The 23,550-nt window shown below is 40.3% G+C and overlaps 3 protein-coding genes across 3 annotated transcripts; 2 read left to right on the top strand and 1 right to left on the bottom strand.

Annotated features, from left to right (window-relative positions):
• Positions 1-615: 615 nt before the first annotated feature.
• oaz1a (ornithine decarboxylase antizyme 1a) lies at positions 616-6,769 on the top strand. The gene is given in 6 exon segments (XM_008407119.3): positions 616-803; positions 4,815-4,881; positions 4,883-4,969; positions 5,053-5,228; positions 5,558-5,643; positions 6,179-6,769. Coding segments are annotated over 6 exon segments (654 nt in total). The 5' UTR covers positions 616-696; the 3' UTR covers positions 6,310-6,769.
• Positions 6,662-14,165, bottom strand: peak3 (PEAK family member 3). The gene is made up of 4 exons (XM_008407118.3): positions 11,525-14,165; positions 11,128-11,261; positions 9,143-9,696; positions 6,662-8,864 (listed from the first exon to the last, which is right to left on the bottom strand). The coding sequence occupies exons 1-4, from the start codon at positions 11,587-11,589 to the stop codon at positions 7,857-7,859; spliced, it is 1,761 nt and encodes a 586-aa protein (XP_008405340.1). The 5' UTR covers positions 11,590-14,165; the 3' UTR covers positions 6,662-7,856.
• Positions 14,166-17,833: 3,668 nt separating this feature from the next.
• On the top strand, positions 17,834-19,926 carry org (oogenesis-related gene). The gene is made up of 6 exons (XM_008407120.3): positions 17,834-17,996; positions 18,092-18,163; positions 18,237-18,441; positions 19,212-19,363; positions 19,653-19,742; positions 19,815-19,926. The coding sequence occupies exons 1-6, from the start codon at positions 17,889-17,891 to the stop codon at positions 19,851-19,853; spliced, it is 666 nt and encodes a 221-aa protein (XP_008405342.1). The 5' UTR covers positions 17,834-17,888; the 3' UTR covers positions 19,854-19,926.
• The last annotated feature ends 3,624 nt before the right edge of the window (positions 19,927-23,550 follow it).

Here is a 23,550-nt window from a genome sequence, read left to right on the forward strand (position 1 = left end):
ATCAGGACATTGAAAGGACCTCGTACATTAATAAAAGAAAGGCACACAATGTCCCAAACTTTATAGGTCAAATTAATTCTACTTTCTTGATCTACGTATTATTATTATTTTTATTTATTGTTTTAGTTCTCTCAACTTCAAGATTGGGATGTGGGGCACATTTTCTTCCAAAACACTTTCTGTCAAACCAAGTTTAATGCATGGGTGAACACAAGCTCAGAAAATAACCATAGAGTAACAGAGCTTTTACACAAACAAGAAGTCTCACTTTAAGTTGAACTAGTGTGTGTCTGAGTCGGGTGTAATTTTGGTCAAAATATGTTTGTCCTTAAGTTACTTGCATTCGGTTTTTCTTTAAATAAGAATAGTTACACTTTATAATATTACTTAACTCATAAAAGTATATTTTTCCAACATGTTTCTCTTAATAAGGTTCAACACTATTAAAACAGCATGTCATTTACCATAGAAACAGATCTATTTAGAGACACTGCAAAACAAACTAAAAGGGACAATTATAGAAGTAATATTAAACAGTGTCACGGGATAATTTAAATGGTCTGATTGTCTTGTCCCTATACGTCACAATTATCGGGACACTCCCCTGACTGATAACCGCAGCTCGCAGCCTTGACTCTGGCATCAGCCGACGAGGAGAGGAGACGGAGCGAGCAGCCTGTGGCGGACGCTGGCCGGATGGTTAAATCCAACCTACAGACGATTTTGAATAGTCATTGTTTTGTAAGAGAAAAAGAAAGACCCGAGATGCCTGTTATTGAGCAGTCCAGTAATAAACCGGAAAGGTATGTCGGTGTCAGCTGTTTTAGAAAAAAAAAGCTAAACGCTAAGTTCTAAAGCTGCGGCCTAAGCAAGGTGTACTACTGTCTATTTACTGGAACGACTGGCACAAGTCATGTATGTTGTTCACAATAACACGATTTTTTATGGTATTTGACGCTCCTAAACAGTTGTCAGGATTTTTTTATTTAACAAAAGTTTATAAATGATATATAAACGTATAATTGATACAGTTCATTACAATTTTAAATATATACTGTACATTGGTAACCAGCAATTAGACAGAAGTCACGTAACGTTGTTGACAGTCTATTAGCTAGCTAATGCTAACGGAATGGCTAATACATGAAACGCAACTGAAATGTGTTAGCCCGATGCTAAGTGCTACACGTTAGCTGTTTGGAGCAAGATTAGCTTTGAATTTATTTTTAATCGTCAAATCAAAAACATTTAACGCTTAAATAATTAAATTGTAATTTAGTCGCATGGCGGATACGGATAAAATTCTTCATTTTAAGCCAACTTTACCTATCCTTCATGGGGTTATGTCATCGATGTTGTTTTTGTCGCTGCCATGATAATGTTATTCTTAATAGTTGACACAAAAACATAACAGTTTCGTTAAATTGTATAGTATATCATGCTGCTGTTGTATGAAAACACTTAGAAAAGGATTATTTTATTTACTTTTTATGCCAACCGACGTCGTGATGAGTCGTGTTTTACCCCCATCTGTCTCACATGCTTACAAGTGTTTGGACATTTTCCGAAAATCCCATTTAAGGCAGATTTATTTTGCAACTGGCCAATCAGGCGAAGGTGCTGTGATTATTTTAAGCAACCATTGTCTCCACCTGATTCTGATTCGGCGTCTACAGTGATCGATATTCACTTGGTTGGTGGATTATAGGTGTCAGGGTTAATTAAAATGTTAACAGGGCAGATTAGCTCACTTATGTCTTTATCCGGAATCATGAGTTATGCTTTACTGGTACGTTTTTCCTGTTCTGTGTTGAGGCGTTTATTTAGATTTTATTCAGGCGGTCTGTCCAGTTCTGACGTCTTTTAAAGCTCTCGAAGGAAATTTCCACTGCACTGCGAAAGGGGGTGGCATAGAGGACTCTGAGACAGCTAATGATACACAGTGTACATTTGCTCTTAGATGGTACAATTATTATTATTATCATAGCTTTAACCTTGACCAATTATTCCACTGGATGTATTGATGAGTTGTGTAACATTTTCAAATGTCAGATGTACATTTTCAAAACACTGTTAGTTTGTACTGATGGACATCAAATGAACATTGATTGTTTATAAAGGAATAAGTGTCAGCTGATAGTTTTATAATGACTATTTCTCAATCATGCCAGCTTTATTGCCTTAAAGATTTGTTTTATTGCCATCAGTTTGTTCGCTGAGTCAGATTGGGGTTATGTAACCGCTTGTGGTACATGCCAGAGCTTTTTTTTTTTTTAATTGAAATTAAGTAGTGCTTAGATACACAAGTGTGTCTGAAGGGTTGAGCTCACATTGAGTAATTAGGATTTTGTGGCTTATTTCTATTCTCCGATTTTGTCAGGTCAATTTTTGTTCCTATTTAAGAACTATGATAAATGCAGTAAACTCTATGAATTTGGTTTAATTTTTTGGCAAATAAGTTTTATGATTTTCTAAATTTATTATAAAGTATATACTAAAAATACATATCCTGTTTCAAAGAAAGACAACCTGAAATGTGCTTGGGTTGAATGTGTCTTTCTGTGCTCGAGTCCCTCGAACAAAAGCTGTTGGTCTGAAGCAGAGGTGAGCGCTCCCTGAGTGGGTCAGTTTGGGCTTTTATCCATTACAGTCAACAACTCTAGTGGGTGCGGTAATCATGTAGCTGAGCGGTCCCACAATCAGAAGGGTGGCGCGACGTGATCTGTGTGCAACACGAGGTAAAAATAGTGGAAGTCAAAGCTCTTTTGAATGTCTGATGCTGTCCTTAAAATGCCAAATCTGCTCAGCCGCTGTAGTGTGCTTACAAGCAGCAGGTCAGATTATTGTAAGGCAGTCACTGTTGAGATGCTGTGATATTGACTAGAAGTCATGTCTTGCTCCCCATGTGTAAATCTCTAAAAGAGGACTTTTGAAATCTCTAAAAGTGTCACACTTTTGAAGTGTGACAAGTGCAACTAACAGTCTCTGGTGGGTTTTCTGTAGACTGGAGACTGTAGATGCTTACCTTACCTTAATTCTCAGATTTTCTAAAGGCTGTAAACATTGTCCAAATCCAGCAGGTTCTCTAACAAACCGAGGTTCAAAGTTCAAACGAATAAAAGGAGCACCATGACTTTTGCTCCGTCCCTAATTTCTATTATCTGCAGATATGTCAGAAAGAGTAGTTTCCTTTTCTTTTTTTTTTTTTGGAGCTTTATATCCGTGAATGTTCTCCAACTTCATTTTTAAACACGCCATTGTGGTGGAAAACGGCTAACCTTAAATCTTTCCTCAATGACAACATTCCACATGAGAGTTGTTATGTCTGGTGTGTTCACTGGTGGGGGGAAATACGATTTTGAGTTTCTAATCTGATTGAGTCTAACTCTTAGCTTAAAACCTTCAGATAAAATGATATTTTATAAAATCTGATATTGTAACATTGTCAGCCATGAGAATGGGTGTTTGCTGGTTTTAACACATCTATTCCAGATGCAGCACAGCTGTGACATTTGTGTTCTAGAGCATCTTTGTGGTGCTGCTAATGGATCCCGTTCCTAATCCCTAACAGACTGATCTTCACGAACGGTGGAAAATAAATGTGATAACACAAGCATTAGTGCTAAAAGCCAAGCTGAATCAAAGAGCTGGATGGCATTTTTCCATTTGTTGAAAAGTGGAGCGACCTGTTTAGTCAAAGAATAAAGTAGGCCGATGGTCAGACCTGCAGGACGTCGTCCCTCGATAGTTTCTGGAATAAACTGAATGTACCACAGGAAAAATGGCAAAATGGAGGTTGGTTTGGTGGAGTTAGTATTTGCTTTTATAGTTTTCTGTCTTAAGCATAGGAACATTTTTTTTTGAAAGTATGGACATATGTTTGTTTTCTGACTTTAATTTTGTTTTCTACAGGAAATCTAGATTCAAAAAATTAAGTAATTTAGTATAGGCTTTTGTCTTAACGTTGATTTCCCGCAAGTCCTTTTTGACCTCAGCGGTTTGTTTCTAAGTGCCTGAGAAACTCTAGATAAGGGAGCTTTTTTTCTGCTTTTTAGACGGCTATAAGTGACGGTTTAAACTTGACATTTAGGTCCAAAAACTGGAGGCTTAAAGCCTTCAAATAATTAGCTTACAATTTTAGACATGCAGCAACACATTTACGTGTTAGACATTTTAAAATTGAGTTGATCAAATTCAGCCCAAATGTCAAAAAACGGTGAAATGGGCTCTTACAACTGGATTTATGGAACATGCAGATAATAAATCCCCACTGCTGTCTACTAGAGGATAAAACATTTATATTTAAAACATGTTAAGTGCAACAAAAACAACTTTGAATACCCAAAGTGTGAAATTTTAAAATGAAAAATTTGTAGGAACCCTGAGCATAGCAGTAAGTTTCAATAGAAGAAAAAGGTAATTCAAGTCTAAAGAAATGTATTCAGTTTGCAGTTAATATTTCACTGAAAGGTGACTCGCTTAACTGGGAACTCTTATTTTTAATTGGTCATCACAGAAGTGGCACATAAACCAACTTTCTGTCTGGGATGTTGATGTGCTTGTTTCAAATTTCACGAGTCATCATATAGAAGTGTGCGTCTCTTTTGAAAAGCACAGTCGCTGATTGAACTCTGCCCGCCACGTGTTACCCGGTGTTTATTAACTTAAGTTGAGCAAATGTTTTACAGTCGTATATCTCTCCGTTGTGCAATAAACTCAAAACCCCCCGTCTGCATTGCACGTTTGGTTTGTGAGCGTCTGAGTACTTCACTTACGATGGCTCCGTCTTTGTGTGCGTCTGTGTCCCTCTCCAGCATCTCCAGTCCCAGGAGGTGCTCCCGCTGTTGCAGTAACCCGTGTCCGGGGCCTCTGTGGTGCTCCTGATGCCCCTCTCCCACCCCTGAAGATCCCAGGTGGGCGAGGGAATGACCAGCGGGATCGCAATCTTTCAGCTACACTATTCTACTCTGTACGTGGAACAGGTTTTTTTTTTTTTTTTTTTTCAGGCAATCCTTTCCTTTTGTGGCGTCTCATCTTTATTTCTCTCCATAGGATGCTCATTTGTTGGTTCTTGAAGAGTCTCCCCCTGCAAACAGCAGAGTGCGTTTCTTGCTCTTTGAGCCCCGCCGCACCGAAGGCAAACATTGTGTCTGGAGGGCTGCGCTGAAGGGGGGAAACCTTTATGTTGAAATCCCTTCTGGAGCTTTGCCTGAAGGCAGCAAAGACAGGTCAGGAGGAGTAAATGCATCTTTCTCTGCATCTGTGCTGGAGCTCAGTTTTTCTTCAACAAATTAAATAGAAGTGACGTTGATCTTTGCTGAAGCTGATTGCTTTTATTGTTTTAGTCTGTGATTAAAGTCATGCCTTTACTGTTTTCTTATCTGTTTGTACTGTACTAATATAATTATAAAATGGGTTATAAAGTATAACCCATTTTATAATGGATTTGGATGCTTATTAGCAATACGTTCTGTTTTCACTCATAAACCTGTATTAGGAGTATTGTGATTACCTCAGAGTTCTTAGTCCTTGAACAAATGTTATTTTTTCTCAACAGTTTTGCACTTTTGCTGGAATTTGCAGAAGAACAACTACAGGCTGATCATGTTTTCATCTGCTTTCACAAGAACCGTGACGACAGAGGTGAGATGATATTTGTGTGGCTTTGGTTTAACTAATAACTATTGCTTAATAATAAACCACCTTGGCTCACAGCAGCAAAACCACTTTTTAAAAATATATTTTATCAGTTTAAACACATTTTGTTTGTGGTATAAAGCTTATTTTTCTGTTTTTTCCTTTGTTTAAAATAAAGTGTTTTTTGTTTAAATAAAAAGTACATTTTAAATTTAATGTTTCTCTTCAGTAAATCACTAAATCCAATTTGATGCTTCCCAAAAGTGGGAGCAAATTATTTTCTGCTTGATGTAGGTTAGATCATAAAAAGTACTTGAAAATAATTTTGTTTAAATGAATTTTAATAACCAAATGTAGCTTTTGCTGCACTACAAACTTGTTTTCTTTTTTTTTGTTTCTAAAGTTGTTGAATTATTTCTATGCATACTCCATGTCGTGTTTTATGTACTTTTGCTCTGAGAGAACTTTATATGTTTCTAAGTGTTGACGCTGTATTGATTTCGCGCTAACGAATGTCTCTTCCCTCGCCGTTTCTCCACAGCATCCCTGCTGCGTACGTTCAGTTTCCTGGGCTTTGAGATTGTTAGACCGGGTCATCCTCTCGTCCCCTCCCGACCTGACGCTTTCTTCATGGCTTACAGCATCGAGCGAGACTCCTCCGATGACGAATAAAATAACGCTGAGCAGTTACAAATGTTTGTTCCTATTTCAATCAACACCAACATCAGTTCTGAAAATGAGTACATTCTAGTCGTTAAGTGTGGTTGAGGTTGGTGGTTTTTCTTTTGTCTTTACATACTGCGTGCTGTGTTTCAGTAAAAGTTGCACTAGAGTTGAGACGTTTAAATAGATCAGGAATGTAAAGCAGAGAGCCTGCATGATATCCGGGCATTACATCCTCACCACCGTTTAATAATGTTCTTGTCCATCCTACCCCTGATTCCTGAATATCTCCATAGTATATTTAAGATAAATTGAAATCGTACTCATGTAAGTAGATGTTTTCATAGTAATTATAAGCTGATTTTTTTTTCTTGATAATTTTTTTAATGTGTGCATGGTTTTAATTTGTATTGATCCACGTGGTAGAGATCTGCATGTTGTAACGACTAAATAAAAGTGCTCACCTTAACGTGTGGTCGGCTGAGTAATGTCGGTGAAAGATTTGACAAAATCAAAGTTTTTAGGTGATGCACAGCATGGGATCAAATTTACAGATGGGCGAGTTTATCATGTGGGTACTATTGTTTTGTAATGTAAAACCAGACGTAAGACATTTTAGACATGTAAAAAAAAAAAAGCATACTGCAGAGAAAGCCAAACCTCTGGCTGGATATTTAACAATTCTTCACTACAGAAATGGTAGAGTTAATTCAAATAGATTGGTTTCCTGGTAGAGACCCGACTATCGAGCCATAAAATATTCACAGGCTTAATCCCAAGGCTAATTTGTCCAGAACCGAGTTTGATGTGTGTTTGGAGTTGATGAATTTCAAGGTAGTCTTTGTATTTTTCATGTCATGCTTGACAGCAGGTACATTGTGCTTCGATTTGAAAGCGAGGAGCAGTAATGAACATGCGTCTTCTTAGGCTGAAGCGAAAGTACCATTTATCACAATGTCAACATTTTCAGCCAGAATTATACAAGCAGTTTGATGGTTACAAAAAGTGTGTTGTGCTTCTTTATATATTTTGTGGAGAGGTGTGCATGTGTTCCACCCTGTGTAATTTAGATGAAACATTAAATGTATTCATCATATACTTTTGTTTTTTTAGATCTGTATTACAATTTGACCCTGTGTGTTTAAAAAAAAAAATACAAGGTTCAAATGCATAATTGAAATAAAGGAGTATGTAAACGTCTGGCCAGCATTGAATAGATGACCATCATTTCTGTTTTAATTCACTGAAAAGCTGACTTTGTCCTGCGGCTACATTCAGGGAGGTAAAGCAGTGTGTTCTTGCTTTGCATTGTAGCAGCATTTCTGTTGATTTATTGGTGAGAATAAATGCAAATTGGATATTAAAATGCATGAGATCACTAACGGGCTTGCTCAGTTAAGGATCTCATCCCTAATATTTATTTTAACAAGTTAAAATTTTTATCAGACCAGTTTACATCAATATGAACAGAGGAACTAAAGGAAGGATGAATCTCTCTGAAAGTATTTTGTCCTCTGCACCTGACGGATTCTAAAAAAAGAAACATCTGTATAAACTCAGCTCAGGATGTTGGAAAGCTGCATAGCTGCACCCATTACCGTTTCAGAATCGGTAAATGGCAGATACTTCAGACACATGCAGTCCTCCCAGTCCACACCAGGCTGATCCTGGTTCAGTCCCACCTCTGCCAGCTTCATCACCAGCAGGGCTCGCTTGACGGTCAGCCAGTTCTGCACAGCCGTGACCGATAAGGAGCCTCCGTGGCCGGATAAGGAAACCCGGGGCCCCCACAGGAGCACCTGCAGCGTGGCTATTATGTCCGTCATCTGGGGACCGTTCTCGCTCTGAAGCAGAGAGGACAAATGAAGGAGCCCCGTTCGGTATACAGACAGAGTAGGGTCTTTGTGGGTTTCCTGAGGGCGCAGGCAGAAATGAATTAGGGCTCCCATTTGGCATTTAATGGAGGTCAGAGCCTGAGGGGCCGAAGCAGCAGACTGTGGCGTCACTAGCACACGAGGACAGCCATATTTCCTCCACAACTCCTGCACCCAACCAATTTGACCATCCCGTTCCAGCACATCTCCCCCTTTACATCTCTCCCTGCCGGGCCAGACCAGAAGGATCTCTTTGGGTCTGAGCTCAGCTGCAGCAGCACTGTTGCTGTGCAGGTGGTGTAAGCCCATTAAGACCTGCAGCACCAGAACACACACCTGTCTGTTGTAATTCTGACCGTCACTGGGCTGCACCAAGCAGCTGTCCTGAACAAAGTCCTCCAGGGTGGCGTGCGGCAGGTCACGTTCCACGCTCACACAGTGTCCTCTCTGAAGGAGAGAGTGAACTGTGAGAGACGTCATGCCGAGACGAGACGCTTTCTCGTCGCTGCCTCCGTCTGGCGGATCAGGAGCCCTGCAGTCTGACTCTCCAGCGGTGGAAAGATCTTGCGTCGCGCTGGTTTTGCTTTCCTTGTTGATGCTCGGTTGAAAATAAGCGATGACATCTTGCACATTCGCGTGCAGGTTTTCTTTGTTACGAGTCGAAGGTGCGTTCTTCGTCCCTTTGCATGCCTACACAACAAACAACGGAACAAAAATGCACTGGTTGCATCAAAGTGTTTTGCAATTCTGTGATAAATGTGACAAAAAAGAGGTCTGTAGCTGCAGCTGGTGTTGCTGTTGAAAGGAAGTTATGTTGGCACCACAATGGTTAGAACATTTGCAAATGCTGATAAAGATCAAGATTGTTTTTAGCGCAATGTGCTTTGTATGTCAGACCTAACTTGCCATGAAAAATATCAAATCATAAAAGACCACATATGAAATAAGAGATTTCCCTGCAATATTACCCTCAAACCAAGCGTCCTCCCGGGGAACTTTGGGCTCTGGAAGCTATAGTAGGTCTTGCCTCCGATCTTCTTTGGCTTGCTGCCCTCACACAGCAGGAAATCCTGAGGCTCATATGAGTCGCAATCCCTTTCTTTCACCTTCAGGATGCTGCGCTCCTCAACGCTCTTAGACATGCTTCGAAGGAAGAGCAGCTGACGATGCTGAATCCTCCCTGAGACAACACGCTGGTCCTCAAAGCTCCCAAAGATGGAGGCTAGGTGCTCATCTGGGGTGTCAAAGGTCAGGTGGGACAGGGGCTGCAAGGGAGAGGGGCTTCTTCTGGCTGGTTCCAAGTCTTGAGTCTCCTCATGCATAAAAGTGTCGGGTATCGGTGCCATCATGTAGAGGGGGTTGTCAAAGTTCTGAGGACGTCTTTGCAGAGGAGAGAGTGGAGAGAGGGAACAGTGCGCAGGTGGATCAATGCCGGGAAGAGAGAGGGTTCGGGTCAGCTTCTTCTTTGGAACAGGAGGTGGCGTGCCATCGGAGAAGAATCTCGTCTGGTGTTTGAACGGATCTGGGGAGCACAATGAGAAGGAACCTTAGATCTAAACAAGAATATAAGAGGAAATAGGCTCTATTCAAGAGTCGCAAATGCTCAAAATAGTTGTACAATCGCGGGGGGGAAAAAAACAGGTTGCAGTGACATTTTTCCAACTTCTGGATCGCTGACACCTTCAGTGGTTTAGATATTCTTCTCTAACCAATTCTGTCAGTATGTTATGCAACAATAAGAACGTCAAATAAGAACATTGTGAACCTTCTTGTCAGACCCTTGGTAATGAGACACTTTTTAATAGGCAGAAAGTGACAGGATTTCCTTTTAAATATTACTTCAGCTGCTTTCATCTCTTTCTGTGCCCTTTTGCTCCTTCCTTTCTTCATGTGGTCAAAACTTTTTCCCTGTGTTTTCCTGTGTGTCCACAGTGTTTCACATAATTTTGTGGACATCTGTAGTTCAATATGTACGGATGAGTTGCTATTGACATTTGATGAAAATTTCCCATTCATCTTTTTTTGTTTGTTTTGCTGCACAGCCTAATCGTACTCTAATCCGACACACATCTTTTCCCTGTCACGCCTCCCAACCAAAAAGCTGCTACATAGATAATAGTTTTTCTTTAATGAAACAAAGATTATTTCCCATTCATCTTGCAGAATGAATGGGAAATAAGCTTCTGTGTTATATAATATTTGCACTTCAGTGAAGAACTAAATAATATATAGATTCAAGTTTCAAAGACAGCTTGAAACATAAAGTACCTTGTCATTTATTAGTAGTATTTTGTGTGGGTTCTACTAATAGAAACAAAAGTGATTAAGTTAAACACAATAGTTTCTTAACTTCTGTCCACCCCTGAATAAATGTGACCAATTAAAAGGTTTCATTTTTACTAGATTTTTGGGATGTTCACACTTTAATATAAGATTCATTTATTTTAGAGCTTTATCTGCTCTAATATAAAGTATATAACACACACAGGTAAGGCACCTATTTACCTAACATGGCCTTGTTTCAGAAAAGACTATTTCTATTTTAGAACTTAAAACACAGGAAGCCCTGCGGTAAAAATGTAAAAAAAATTACCACTGATTTTTTTTATTTACCTTAATTTAATAAACGAGCACTAACTTTTTCAGTTTGAACTTACTACAGTATTTTTATTACTTGTATGTTTCACCTCATATTTTAACTTATTTTATTATTATGACAGCTGGATGACCCGAATTTCCTGCAAAGTTATTCTACTCTGAAGCTCACTTGGAATTTGCTGAAAGTAAAAGTCGCGTAGGGCTACACTTCCTCTCTGTCGTTCTCACGAACTGAAAGACGAACTGAGGAGAGTAGTGAACTACGCCTCCCGTTTGTTCCCCTAATCAACACCAGTCGCCAATTCAGTGCAGAATTTAAATCCTACACAAAATGACGAGTTACAAGCAGTCGTACCGTAGCGCTGGTGGATGGGACACTGGGCTGCATGACAGTCGGTGGGCTCCGAGAAGACGTCGCCGTTGAATGCAAAGCTGGGATGCTGAAACCCAGCGGGGCTGAAAACAGAGTCTGACTCCACACTGGAACGTCTGAAGGCATGCACAGAATAGTTCTCCCATAAAGCGTGCATATCTGCAGAATCATCCTCTGCAGAAATAGTCTGATTTTTGTAGAATATTGTATTTTTTTTTCTACAAGTAAGAACATGCACTGCAAAAATACTTGAACATACAATGACAAATGATCTGTGAAAATATAACTATTGTAAAATGATTTTTTTTTTTTTTTTCATTTTTCCACATTTTCAAAGAAAATCGAATTAATGAGAGTCTGATAAGTACTTTCGCCTTACCTGTGTTGTTTGACGGGCAGTATTGGAGGCTGATCCTTCGCTCTGCTACCAGAAGCAGACGCCATCAAGAACTTAAGCTTTAACACCTCAATCCTTTCCCTTCACCTCAGCAGCATCTCCCTCCTCTGACTTCTAGCACACTAGAAGCTCAGGAGGCCAACTCACCGTCTCTTTTAAAGACTTCCTGTCTGCCTCAGTTTCTGCTTCCTACTATTTCATCTGAATGGTTGCGTATTTCAAAGCGACTCGTCTTTAAAAGGTGTTGCTCGGCTGACGCCTTACTGCGATCAGTTTCCGTCAGAGGTTGAGGTTGGCACCGGAAGAGTTGTCTCTGTACTGAGGGCAAAGCTGCTCTCTGAGCTAACCTCAACGCCGGCAGAAGGAGGAAGAGCAGTTGCAACAGAGCGCCTTCAAGTTGCGCTCGTTTCTGTCTGTTTCTCCCAGGTGCAACTCGCCGGTGTTTCATCCTAAGCTCATGTGACGTTACAGAACTAATTTTATAGGCTTTTGCATCAACTTCATATGCTTCTATGACCTTTTTCTACTGATCAAGTATTAAACTTGGACTGCATGCTGATGCAGTTTGTAGCACTGCTGCCTTGAATCCCAGCCTTGGGGCTTTTTGGTGCCTCTCCCCAGTAAGAGGCCATCACAGGGCATTATAGGGGCAAACAGATTCAAACCTACGACGTCCTTGCTGCAAGGCACCAGTGGTACCACATCGGCAATCGGCCAGAAAACTGCAATCGGTGCACCCTCAGTTTCAAACCATGCAACGGACTGTTAGCAGCCTCTAATAAACAGAGCAAGATTAAAAGACCAAACAGCTGATTTAGAGGCCATGTGAAGACATCCTAATAGATGAGATGACACATGTATCCTTTTTTTTTTTTTTTTTTTTGTGGTTGAAAATGCTTTAATTCAGTTATTCTTTTTCTATTTGAGATAATAGAAATATAAAATATCTGGTTAGAGAAACAAAAAAATATATATTTTTTGTTTTCATTTCTTAGCAGGTACCTATCATATGTCTAGACTCTAGATTTTAGGAGGCACTTTTTTCTTCTATTCACCTTGACTTGCCTCTAAATTGAAAGTTACGTCAAATGCAGAGCCAAGTGTCCGTATGGACTGTAACACAAATGTAACAGGCCATCAGTTGGAAAGATAACAAGGATGTTGTTTTTCTAAAAAATTAATAATAATCTAGCCAGCCAGCCTACCTCTGAAATTTAAATCATTTTAATCTCACTGTATTTAAGCCATAATAACATGTGACAGCACATTCTGTGAGTGAGAACAAGCACTGGGCGACATATCTCTTCCTGAATGTCTCTCATCCTTTATCATCTTCATCATCCTCATCTCACAGCAAACTGACGTGTTGCCTGGTGACAGGTTAGCACCAGTATGGTGTGAGAATTTGCAATGACACGTAGCCTAATTATTAATCATGTCTGAGTCTAAATGGTGATTTAATAGAGCCAAACCTGCCGCATTGCTTTCTGAGAACAAGGTGTAAGGAAGAGACAGAGCCTTCTAATGTCACGACAGCTACATGGTGGTTTCACCTTTAAGTGTCTGCTTACAGAAATATGAATAGAATGGGTATTTTTCCCTACTTCTTAGCCAGATATGTTTTCTAAATACCTTAAATTGGTAAATAACTACAATAAAATTGAATAATAGTTTATTGTTACTTTTTTTTGCATATCTGTCATCAGTTTCTAAGAGAAAACACTCCTGCATTAGGAGTCACATTTAGAAACACAGTTGTAGTTTTTAAGGCTTAAACAATATCAAATTGTTAAACAGTACCAACAATATCAAATTATTGGTGTTTAAATCTCCCCTGATTCATGTTCATCTGAATTTTCACTTCCATATGAGAGCAGAAACAAAGACGGAGTTCACAAATCTGAGAATCGCTCTCAGTCACCTGTTTTACTCAACAGGAATTACACTGCATTGTTCTGACTGACCAGAATCCTGGGAGAGTCTGACCGATTCCTGTTTCCACTGAACATACTAGTCGTGGTGTTATTTCTGTCCTCCTCTGGAGTTAAGCATAATCAGATTCTAGTCCTTGAGGCTGATATCATATTATGACTAGATGATGGTTCCTTCTCTCTGTCTGGATATCATTTGTGCACGAAAGCAGTCTGCAAAGTTAAAGTTAAAGCAGATATCTTTCTGCTTTTTTCTTACCGTTTTTTTCTCACTTGTTCATACAATCAAAGAAAAGTGTTAAATTTCATTTGCCTCTGATATTCTCAGCTACCTTATTTCATGCATGCCTTTATTGCACAGCAGTGTGTCTTTTTAATGGTCCTTCTTGAATAGTAGTTTACTTTGCTGCTGCAACAAAGTGAAAAAGTGTCAGAAAAAGTCATTATTTTGTCCCTTGCACGATGGATCCATAGTATTTGGCACATACTGAAAAAAACTAAAGACTTGAAACTTTGCAATTTTGACAGAATTAAAATTTTTGGAAGGGAAACGTTTTACACATAAGATTAATATTAATTAATAAACTCAAAAGTCCAAATAGAAAACTTGTGGTTGAAGCTCAAGCAGATGCTTCCAATCTCTAAGATTTGAGATTCATCACCAAAAATAAAATGGAACTAATGAATAAATACACTTTCAGTTGCTACTTGCATGAGCAAAAATCATTTATGAAATTATTTTTTTAAGAAAATGTATTAAAACATACTTAATTTTAAAAAAAACTTATTTTATATTGTTTTCCTTGTTGCTTGAGCGATGCCTGTCTCATTTCCCAGAAACAAATTTCCTGGTTGAATGAAAAACAAGTTTAGATTTAACTCGACCAGAGGTGTGAATATTAATGGGCTCAAAGGAGCCATTTTATTGTGGATTTTTATTTGTTTGGGCTGCATACTAAATCTGTTTTCTGAATTTTCTCTACCTGATTACTAGAAGGCCCTCAAAAATTAAACATCCATTATTTTTCCTCCCATTCATTCCTCACTGCCTGCTCCTGCTTTTGTAAATGCTTTAGAGGCTGAATTTCATTAAAGCCGAAACCCTTCATTACCCAGAAGCACTCAGGAGAAACCTTTTACGTCATGCAAATAAACAAACCACATAGTAGCGAGATTATAAATTTAAATTCGTGTTTGAAGGAGCAGCTCCATCGCCGTTTGCGTCACAGTGCGATTTATCCTCCACACTTCAGTGAGTGGGTGGCAGATGGACGCATCAAGTGACCAACATTAAGACCCTCTTCAGCGAACCTCTTCTGCTGTGAGAGGGGCAGGTCTGGTTCCTCTGAACACATCGCTGAAGCGGGACTGTGGAAACTCTTGACATGAATTTAACATTGATAAAAACCGAAGCAGGTAGCCTGAAGATTGGCCCATCAGGGCGTCAAATTATAAATCCAGTCAGATTTATACAGCGTGCTACCGTTTTGATTTCTTTCTTTTTAATGATGCATTTGAACCACTATTTTTACAGGTGTAGAATAATTGTGCAACATACATCATCAATGAATTTACAAAACAAGAATTGAGTTGAATTTACAGTGAATTTTCTCCCATTCATTGGTGTCAAAATTAAATATACAGACTCAAATATACACATACGTTCCCACTAATACTTGGTCAAATGTCCCGTAGAAAAGCACAGAGAAACTAAAAGTGTTTGTTGCTGCTTGAAACTTGTTGTTTTTGTAGTCATCAACGCGCTCTTGGCATTTTCTTTTTTTTTGGAAGGATATTCAACCACTATTCTTGAAATTCAAACATAGTAGACACATTTTCCTAAGGCCAGAGGTTTGGGGAGAGCATTTTATAGTTAATGTCAGCCTAATTTCCCCATTTCAACACCAATTTGAAATGGGGAGTGTTTTTCGATCGTTGTCCTTTCTGGAGCACTCACTTGTATTTACGCACAAATTTTGTTGTCCCAAACATTCATTCACTCTTGAGAGTAAATTGATATGTTCAGAATAAATATGTAAAAAAACAACAACAAAAACTGGAGAATATTTGTAAGTGTGAACATGATCTAAAGAACTCCATACTAACTCACAAGCATGGTGATGGATGCATCATGCTTAGGGCGTGTTTCAGAGCCAGTGGCACTGGTACATTGATGAAGGATGATCACAATAGAGGACTCAATTGACCTGAAATGTTTGTCAGACTCAATTATTCACGCATGTTTTTACATTTTACAGCTGCAGGAAACGACAGATATTCTAATCAAATGCATACTTTTAACCAGCTTACACAGTGGACACAAATGACATTGAAAATCAAACTTCTTTTGTCAGCGTGTTACATTAAATGTTTTTTTATGATGTGATAGAAGCGTCGTTTTAGCTTATCTGGTGGCTTCGGCGTGGAGGAAGCAGAACTTGAGGCGGATGGGGAAGCGTGCAGCTCTCCTCTCAGTGAACTCTCTCCGCACTGGGAGACAGGAAAGTCTTTGGACGGCTTCTTCTTGGCTCCTAACAGGTGGGAACAGTTCCCTTTGATGACCTCCGCGTTGGATCCTGAATGACAAACGGCACTAGAAGCCTTGCTGGCACTGTTTAGGCGGTGCAATCCGGCCTGACAGAGCAGCGCCTCCTCACTCGCCATCTGTGGGCTCTGGCTTAAAGTCACAAAGCCGTACGGTGTGGTGACCTTGGTGAGGTGGGGTAGGGACAGAGCGGCCTTACTCGTCGGGTCCAGGCAGTAAAGGGTGCTTTTGTTGGAGGGAGGAAATGGTACATCCCGCTGATGGAAAGATCTCCTCTTGGCTAAAGGGTCTGAAAGACACCGCTCAGCTTTGCGGCCTGACAGCAGCAAACTGGAGCAGGAGGAGGATGAAGATGAAGAGACATTAGCCCCACAGCTCCTTAATTCTCCCTTTGACTCTGCTTCATTGTCCTCTGCTTCCTTGTCCAGTGACCGTAAACTGGTCTGCACTGACAGACTTGGTATGGTAAATTGTGGGATGCTATCAGGTGTCAGGATGTTGGCGTAGATGTTTTCTCGACTTGTTTGTGAGTCTGTGGAGCATCCAAAGGACTTTGCGCTGCCGGTGGCCCACAGCAGGGCCCGGATCCCCGCACTGCTGCCGCTGTGCCTCCTTGTTGTGGAGAAATTACCCGAAGCTTTGCTTCCACTGCATATAGCACCAAAACTGAATGTTCTCGTTACTGGTTGCTTATCCATTTTGTAAGGTTCTTCCACTGCTGCTGCGCAGGTTTGATTGCAGTTTGGCAAAAGGCGGGGCAACAGGAGGCTTTTATATCCATCTAGTTGCACCTGTTTGTTTGTTTTTTTTCTTCAAACGCATAAAAGGATACGGAGACGTGACAGAAACTCCTGCCGGAAATGGTAACCAATTAGAGAGCTGCACTCGTATGGAAGCACGGTTAAGGACTCGTTTCTCAAAGCTCTTCAGATGCAAAGTAGCAACAAGAGCAGGAAGAGCATCTGTCTGCCTCTCGAGGCCCGAAGCAGTAATCTGATATTAGACCACAACACTTTTCATTTGTTACGATAGAACCGTCTCAGGGTTAGTTTTCATTATCAATGAGGGATTACTCAAGTGGAGTTAAAAAAAATGTGTTATTTTGATAGAAACCAAATAGTCCCACACAGAAGAATGTATGGCTTTTAAAAAATATTGTTTCCAAGTGTAGAGGGATAAATTAAACTACTCTACTTTATGGGTGTTTTGCTAAAATATAAGTTAGAGTTTGGGTGGAAATAGATGTGAATGTATATAACTGTTGTTCATTCAATGTGAAACAAATCACATGAACAGCAGTTGCAAAATCTTTGTAAAATATCCTTCCCTAATCTATATGTCTACATCACTTCCTTTTTTATGTTTGCACACTGTAATATTAAATAAATGCTCTTAGTTGAGCAAAATAGGACAATACAGCTGTGATGTTTGACTGTCAGCAAAATGTTTCTTATCTGAAATGCTGTTGTAGTTCTAAACCAGATGTGAAACGGTGGAAACCCTTTGAAAAGTTCCACTTTTTGCCTTATTTGTCCATATGTATATATTTATTTTTTGGAAAATGTGTTTTATTTTTTGGAGTATCTGTTAATTGACTGAAAAAAAAGCTATCCAAACATTTGCTAAACATTGTGTGTGTGTTAATGCTGTTTCCCTTTAAATGATAAAACAGGAAACATGAAGGTTCCGCATCTTAATCCTCGGTTTTTAGAGTCCACACACTTGGCCCACATTCCGCATTCTGCGTTAATTAGCTGGACATGTCTATTGGTTTGTGCTGATTACACCAGGTGCGTTTCGTCGGTGCTCATTGGCCACATCGACGTAACAGAAAAATACATTTTAGGCCCCAAAACTCTCAGTGATATTCATGAGCGTCTCTCCCCCGCTGCAGACCCGGCAGGTCCAGGCTTTGTCCCGCAGTACCATGTCTTGTGAAGCATCCGGGGACGCTGTGGCGCAGCCTGAGGACTCTGAGGTGAGGGTAAACTCTGAAACACGCCGCGGCCGGCCATGTGTCTGCGATCAGTCCGTTTGTTCAGCGCGTCTCCCCGTCTGTGTCTCCACCTGTAGGGCAAAGTGGTGAGGAGAGACGGCGTGTTTCGCTCTGTTGGGCGCGGCCTCCTCTGGCCTTTCCGCATCGTTGTAAGTTTTTGTTTCAAAACCAACACTGAGTGAAGCTTCCTCGGGCGTGGACTAACTCTGTGCACGACTGCAGGGAAGGGTCTTCCGCGGAATTGTGTGGGCGCTTCAACTGAAAAGCCTCTCCTGCTCCGTGGCTTCCAGCCCGGCACGTCACAGCCTCACTGGCCATAAGCGCCTCTCCCGTTTCACCCGCCTGCTGCTGCGCATCATGCCCTGCTGGGCGCAGGCCGCCCTGGGCTACCCGGTGTCCCGCAGTATTGGGCGCTCATTGTCCCCAGGTAAGTAGCCCATTTTGTTTTGACGTTAAAACATGGACGTCCGGCTCCAGACCTGCCAGTTTTAATTGAGTTTCTGCTCCAACTACCTCGTCAGCATGTCAAAATTTTGCATAGGCTTTAAAATTAATACATTTTTAAAAAATGGAAATGATATAACTTGACATATTTTAAATGCTATGCTGAAGTTGGAATTTCTTACCTTTAAACTTTATTTGACCAAAGCTGCATGTTGAACACCCCGGGGTGTAGAACCAATCTGTTTTTAGAGGTTGCCGTTTTCATGCTTTTTAAAAACTCTTTAGCTCCCAAGTGTTCACATGAAATGCCAAGTTTATCTAGGAAAGAAATTAAATTAAGTGCAAGAACCTTGGCTTACACTGCGTTCTCAACTAGTGGCTCTATATATTTTCATTACGATTTTAACTTCAATCCAGAATTGGCCAGCTGGGGCTTATGGCTCTATCTTGCACTGATGGGTCCACAAAGACACTCAAGAGTTCACCCATTCGTTACCTGTACAATATAAAGCGTGTTACAATTGGCAGAATTTTTTTTTTTTTCAATTTGCATGTATCAAAGTAGAAAACGTGTAATGGAATCTCTCTGAAAGGGGCATCTTGCTGGAGAAGCTACTTTAATCTCATGCAATGACTAGTTTACATGCACTTTTTCTAGAAGGCAAATAAGCTTCAAATAGTTGCTTTACTCAACCAGTATATTCATGAGATGCTATGGATTATTGTAGCTGGTTCTGCATGTTCTCTAAACAGAAGTCGGTGTTTCTCCTACTAAACCATTTGGAAAAGGGAGCAAGAGAAAAATAGATGAGCTTGACGACGACGATGATGAGTCATCCTGGGTTATTGCGCTTTCTAAGGAACTTCCAGATGATGATGACTACTCAAATGATCCCGACTACGAGGTTTGTTAAATGATCTTTAATTAACATGTCAGGCCAGTTGGTATTGTGGTGTCGCCTTGTGCATGTGTTGCTGATCCAACATGCAGTCTGACTTTTGTAGAAATATGAGTTGAACACAGAAAAGCCAGACACTAGTTTACTACCATAATTGAACACCTACTTTAGCTGGTGTTCTTGACTAGCTTAAATCTAATCCCTCTAAATAACCAGACACAACTCTAAAAGTTATTCAGCTATTTGTAGATGTCTGATATGTTGACCCTGAAGGGTTTTGTCTTTCTCTCCTCAGAACACCACAGAAGAGACGGACAGTGAGGAATTTGCCTCAGACAATACAGAAAGTACTTTTGATATTTCAGGGAGTAGTGTCGTTATTGAGGTGAGACGACTTGCAGCCTCATTGAGCGACATCGTGTAAGGCGTTTACTTTAACTGTCTGCTTTATTTACAGGATGTTGACGTGCCTTCTGAGGGGTCTACAGCTGTTTAATTTTTTTCATATGCTGTGATTTTTGTATGTTTATATATATTTGGTAATTCAATAAAACTTTATTTTGCTCTAACATTGTGGACTCTTTACCACTAGATGGCAGTATTGTGTTTTCAAAGATGCTATTACAAATGTGATGTGTTCTTACAAGAGTAAGATTTTATTTTTTGTTCCCCCTCATCTGAAACTGTGATGTGCCTCAACTAGATCAAGTTTTGCTAAAGTGAAACTGTTCAAAGTTTAGCAACACAGCTTGCAAAAACTGTGTAAACTGCCCATAATTTATCTGTAGAGCAAGGTTCCAATCATGTGGTCCTTTTTGTCTTGCGTCCAACCTTTTCTGCTGCCTGCAGAGTAAAACCTCCTGTTCAACAGGAGGTGCAGCCTGCTGTATTTATGGGAGGAGGAATGTCACTGAAAAGCCTCTTAAAGCTGTTAAACCCAAGCAACCTGGTTATCAGCACTTGCACTATGCATAGTCTTATGCTGAGGTCCATTCAACTCTAAGCTGGATTTTAATCACACCTGAGGTAATGACGCTCTAGTAGCTCATGGTGCTGCCCAAGCACTGTTTGCAGTACCTCTCAAACATTTTAAGCTTTACTTTCCAAAAACTTTAGTTGTAGGTAACATTTTTAAACATGCCTTGTTGTCTTGTAGCGAAATCCCATCTTACTCCTGAGGTGTAATGTGAGCCTTGCAGGTTGTAACTGGGTTAGTTAAACTTGCTGCCAGGAAGAAATTAGACTTTAGAGTAGCGGTTCTCAACGTGGGCGGTACCGCCCCCCAGGGGGCGTTCAGAGGCCGGCAGGGGGGCGCTGGCGGACATTTTTACAAAAGGGGGCCGCTGGGATGCCTTTGGGGGGCGTTTGGTCGAAGGTAAACTTTACACCTTAAATCCACAACAATACCAGTTTAGACTTTGAGCAACTTGGTAAAAATGTATTGTGTAACATTAAATCATGCTTGGCTGCAACGGTATCGATGGCAGCTCTTCTATTCAGTGTTTGTAGCTTCATGGCGCAGCTCCGCTCCGCATCAGTTCAACTACACCGGCTGATGACGCTGCTGTGATTCACTTTGTCTGGTATTTATGTAGGCTACGTTTTGGCAGTTCTGTGATCATGTCAAAGCAGCAATTTATATTAAGTGTTTTATTTCCGTTTGAAAGCTGCCTGCTACCATGGAAGAACAGAAAATCGCTCTTAATTACTAAAATCACGATACATTCACTTTATCGTGAATGTATCGATAAATAATTAAAACCCATTAATTATTTAAATTAATGGGTTAATTTATTTAAATTAACCCATTTAAATAAAGAAATCCCTCCATGGGTGATGCCACGATAGAGAGCGTTCATTTTATAGCGTTAACATGGTGCTGTACGTGGTCCGACGTGAACCGGGTGTGATGGAACAACGGTACCACAGCACTTTAAAATTTCAATAATCAGAATGCCGTAATTGTTTCCGTTGTTTTAAAAGTTTTATGTCAGTCTGCCTTTTCACCAAAGATATGTTTCCCGACCGCCCTGCATCTTAGGGAGTTAAAAAAAAAAAAAAAAGCCGAGCACATTGCGCAAAATTCTGAAACGTGAGAAGCGGGCAAAACGTAGCGACAAACTAGATGTGAATTTTGGCATAAAAACAGAATCCGACGCTGAACCGTGAAAAATCAACACATGATGTGAAAAACATGACGATTAAGCGGCGCAGCAGGTGATGAATGAATATTACTGATCAATAAACAATAAAATAAATCTAGCAACAGGAAAGAAACTAAAGTGAACATGGCAATAAACCGAGAGAGGATAATAATCAAATGAAACTAAATGGAAATGAATGAAAAACAAAATGCAAGAATAAACTAAAACTAAAGTAAATACGGAGGAATAAACTGGTATGGCAAGACCTTTAGAGAAATAATTAATACAGAGGACTGTATGGCAAGAATAAACAGACACTATTTCCAGATAAAAGGTAAAATAATATTGTTGAAGTGCCATGGGCAGGGGCGCAACTACACATTATTCAGGTGGATGCGAAAACATAAATCGGCGCCCCCCCACAAAGGAGCGTAGAAACATAGGCTACGCTCGCCTCCCAAACCCCTCCTCCAGACGGCGATACGTTTAGGGCAAAACTCGCTACATTTACCCCGTTATGTGCGCGAGGTGAAGGAGCGTAAGGCATGCTGAAGTGTCCGGAAAACATAATCGGTGCGCCGATTCAAAACATCTACAATAATGATAGTAACATTAATAATAAAATAATAGTCAGTGCAAAGTAGCCTACAAATGTTTTGGTGGGGGGCGGTGAGGGACCTGGATAAAGGCTAGGGGGGCGCTGGCCCGAAAAAGGTTGAGAAACACTGCTTTAGAGGGTGGTCCAGATTTTGACAACTGGAATGTAGCTAGAACACATTTCATGTTCTAGGTGTTTGGAGAAAATGGTCCACATCTACAGTACTTCATAATGGAAGAAAGTTGCGTGTTTTTTTCCCCCATGCCAAATTGACCCAAGTGTTGCCCAAGGCTCTATTCTGACAAACTGATCCAGTAGTATTTAGCAGACCTCGCATGTCTACAATAGGACGGTTATTTTTCTCTGAAATTTCAAAACACTTGTAAGGTAGATGCAATTAATGATTGAGACCTGGTGAGTAAATGTGGGTCCTTTATTCAGGTCAGTGGCTTGAAGGCTAAAGCTGAACCACTAGCTTTCCCAGGTTTGGAGAAAGTCATTGATGGAAGTTCCTATACCTAAAGGAACATTTAAATGTTTAAACACTGCTAAATGTAGCTGACTCCAAAAGTTGTGACTGCAACAAACTTAAAATGACAAGACTTTGAGATATGCAATGTGAAATGTAACTAGAGAAGGATGAGCCAGTCTCTTAATGGTGCAGAAAGGGAATGGGCTGTCTTCATTTACCACATTTGTAGCAGGAGAAACTGAAAAGCCAACACTGCTCACATCCTCAGCAAACAATCATCATTTCCAGTTTCATTTAATTTGACTGCACAGCTGCTGTTCTGCAGGGGTTCACGTTAATTTGTCTACACCGTGCATTTCTGAATGACTTGTACGGCAAAAAATAAGCAGTAATTTGGTAAACATCAAGATCCAGCTGCTTTCAATTAATTCCTGGAAGCCTTTGAGCCTGCTTTAACTGTACTTTGTGGCTTCCTGTTTTCTATCCCCCTCTGAGATCTATTTCACCTCCAGATGCTTGGGTGAAAAAGGCAGGCATACTAAGAGGACATTGGTATAAAATAAATGCCTGGTGTGTGTGTGTTGTAGAGAGGAGCAGCTGCAGTGAGAGCAGGATACAGAGGAGGAACTGATGGTCTCTGGGGGTTCTCATGGCTGTCTGAACGTTTGAAGGGTAGCCTGCTCAGCAGAGGCAGTGGTGGAGAGCATCAACCTCAATCTTTTGTGTTTGTAGTCAGCTGGAGACCATCTTTTAAAGCTCGAAGCTTTGTTTTTCACTTTGAAAACAATACATGTGAGGAACAACAATCGTTCTAAATGTGCTGCTGCAAAGGAGGAAAAATAAGACTGGCAGAGGATGAGATGGTGCACAGGGATTCGTTGAGATGATCAATTCAGATGCACGGTGACTTGCTGTTACTGTGCCTTGCTAAAGTATTTATACCCCAAATTTTTGTATTTATGTGAAGTGAAAGCCAAAG

This window comes from Poecilia reticulata, chromosome 4 (genome assembly GCF_904066995.2).
Source record: "Poecilia reticulata chromosome 4, P_reticulata-male-v2, whole genome shotgun sequence".
Taxonomy (NCBI): domain Eukaryota; kingdom Metazoa; phylum Chordata; class Actinopteri; order Cyprinodontiformes; family Poeciliidae; genus Poecilia; species Poecilia reticulata.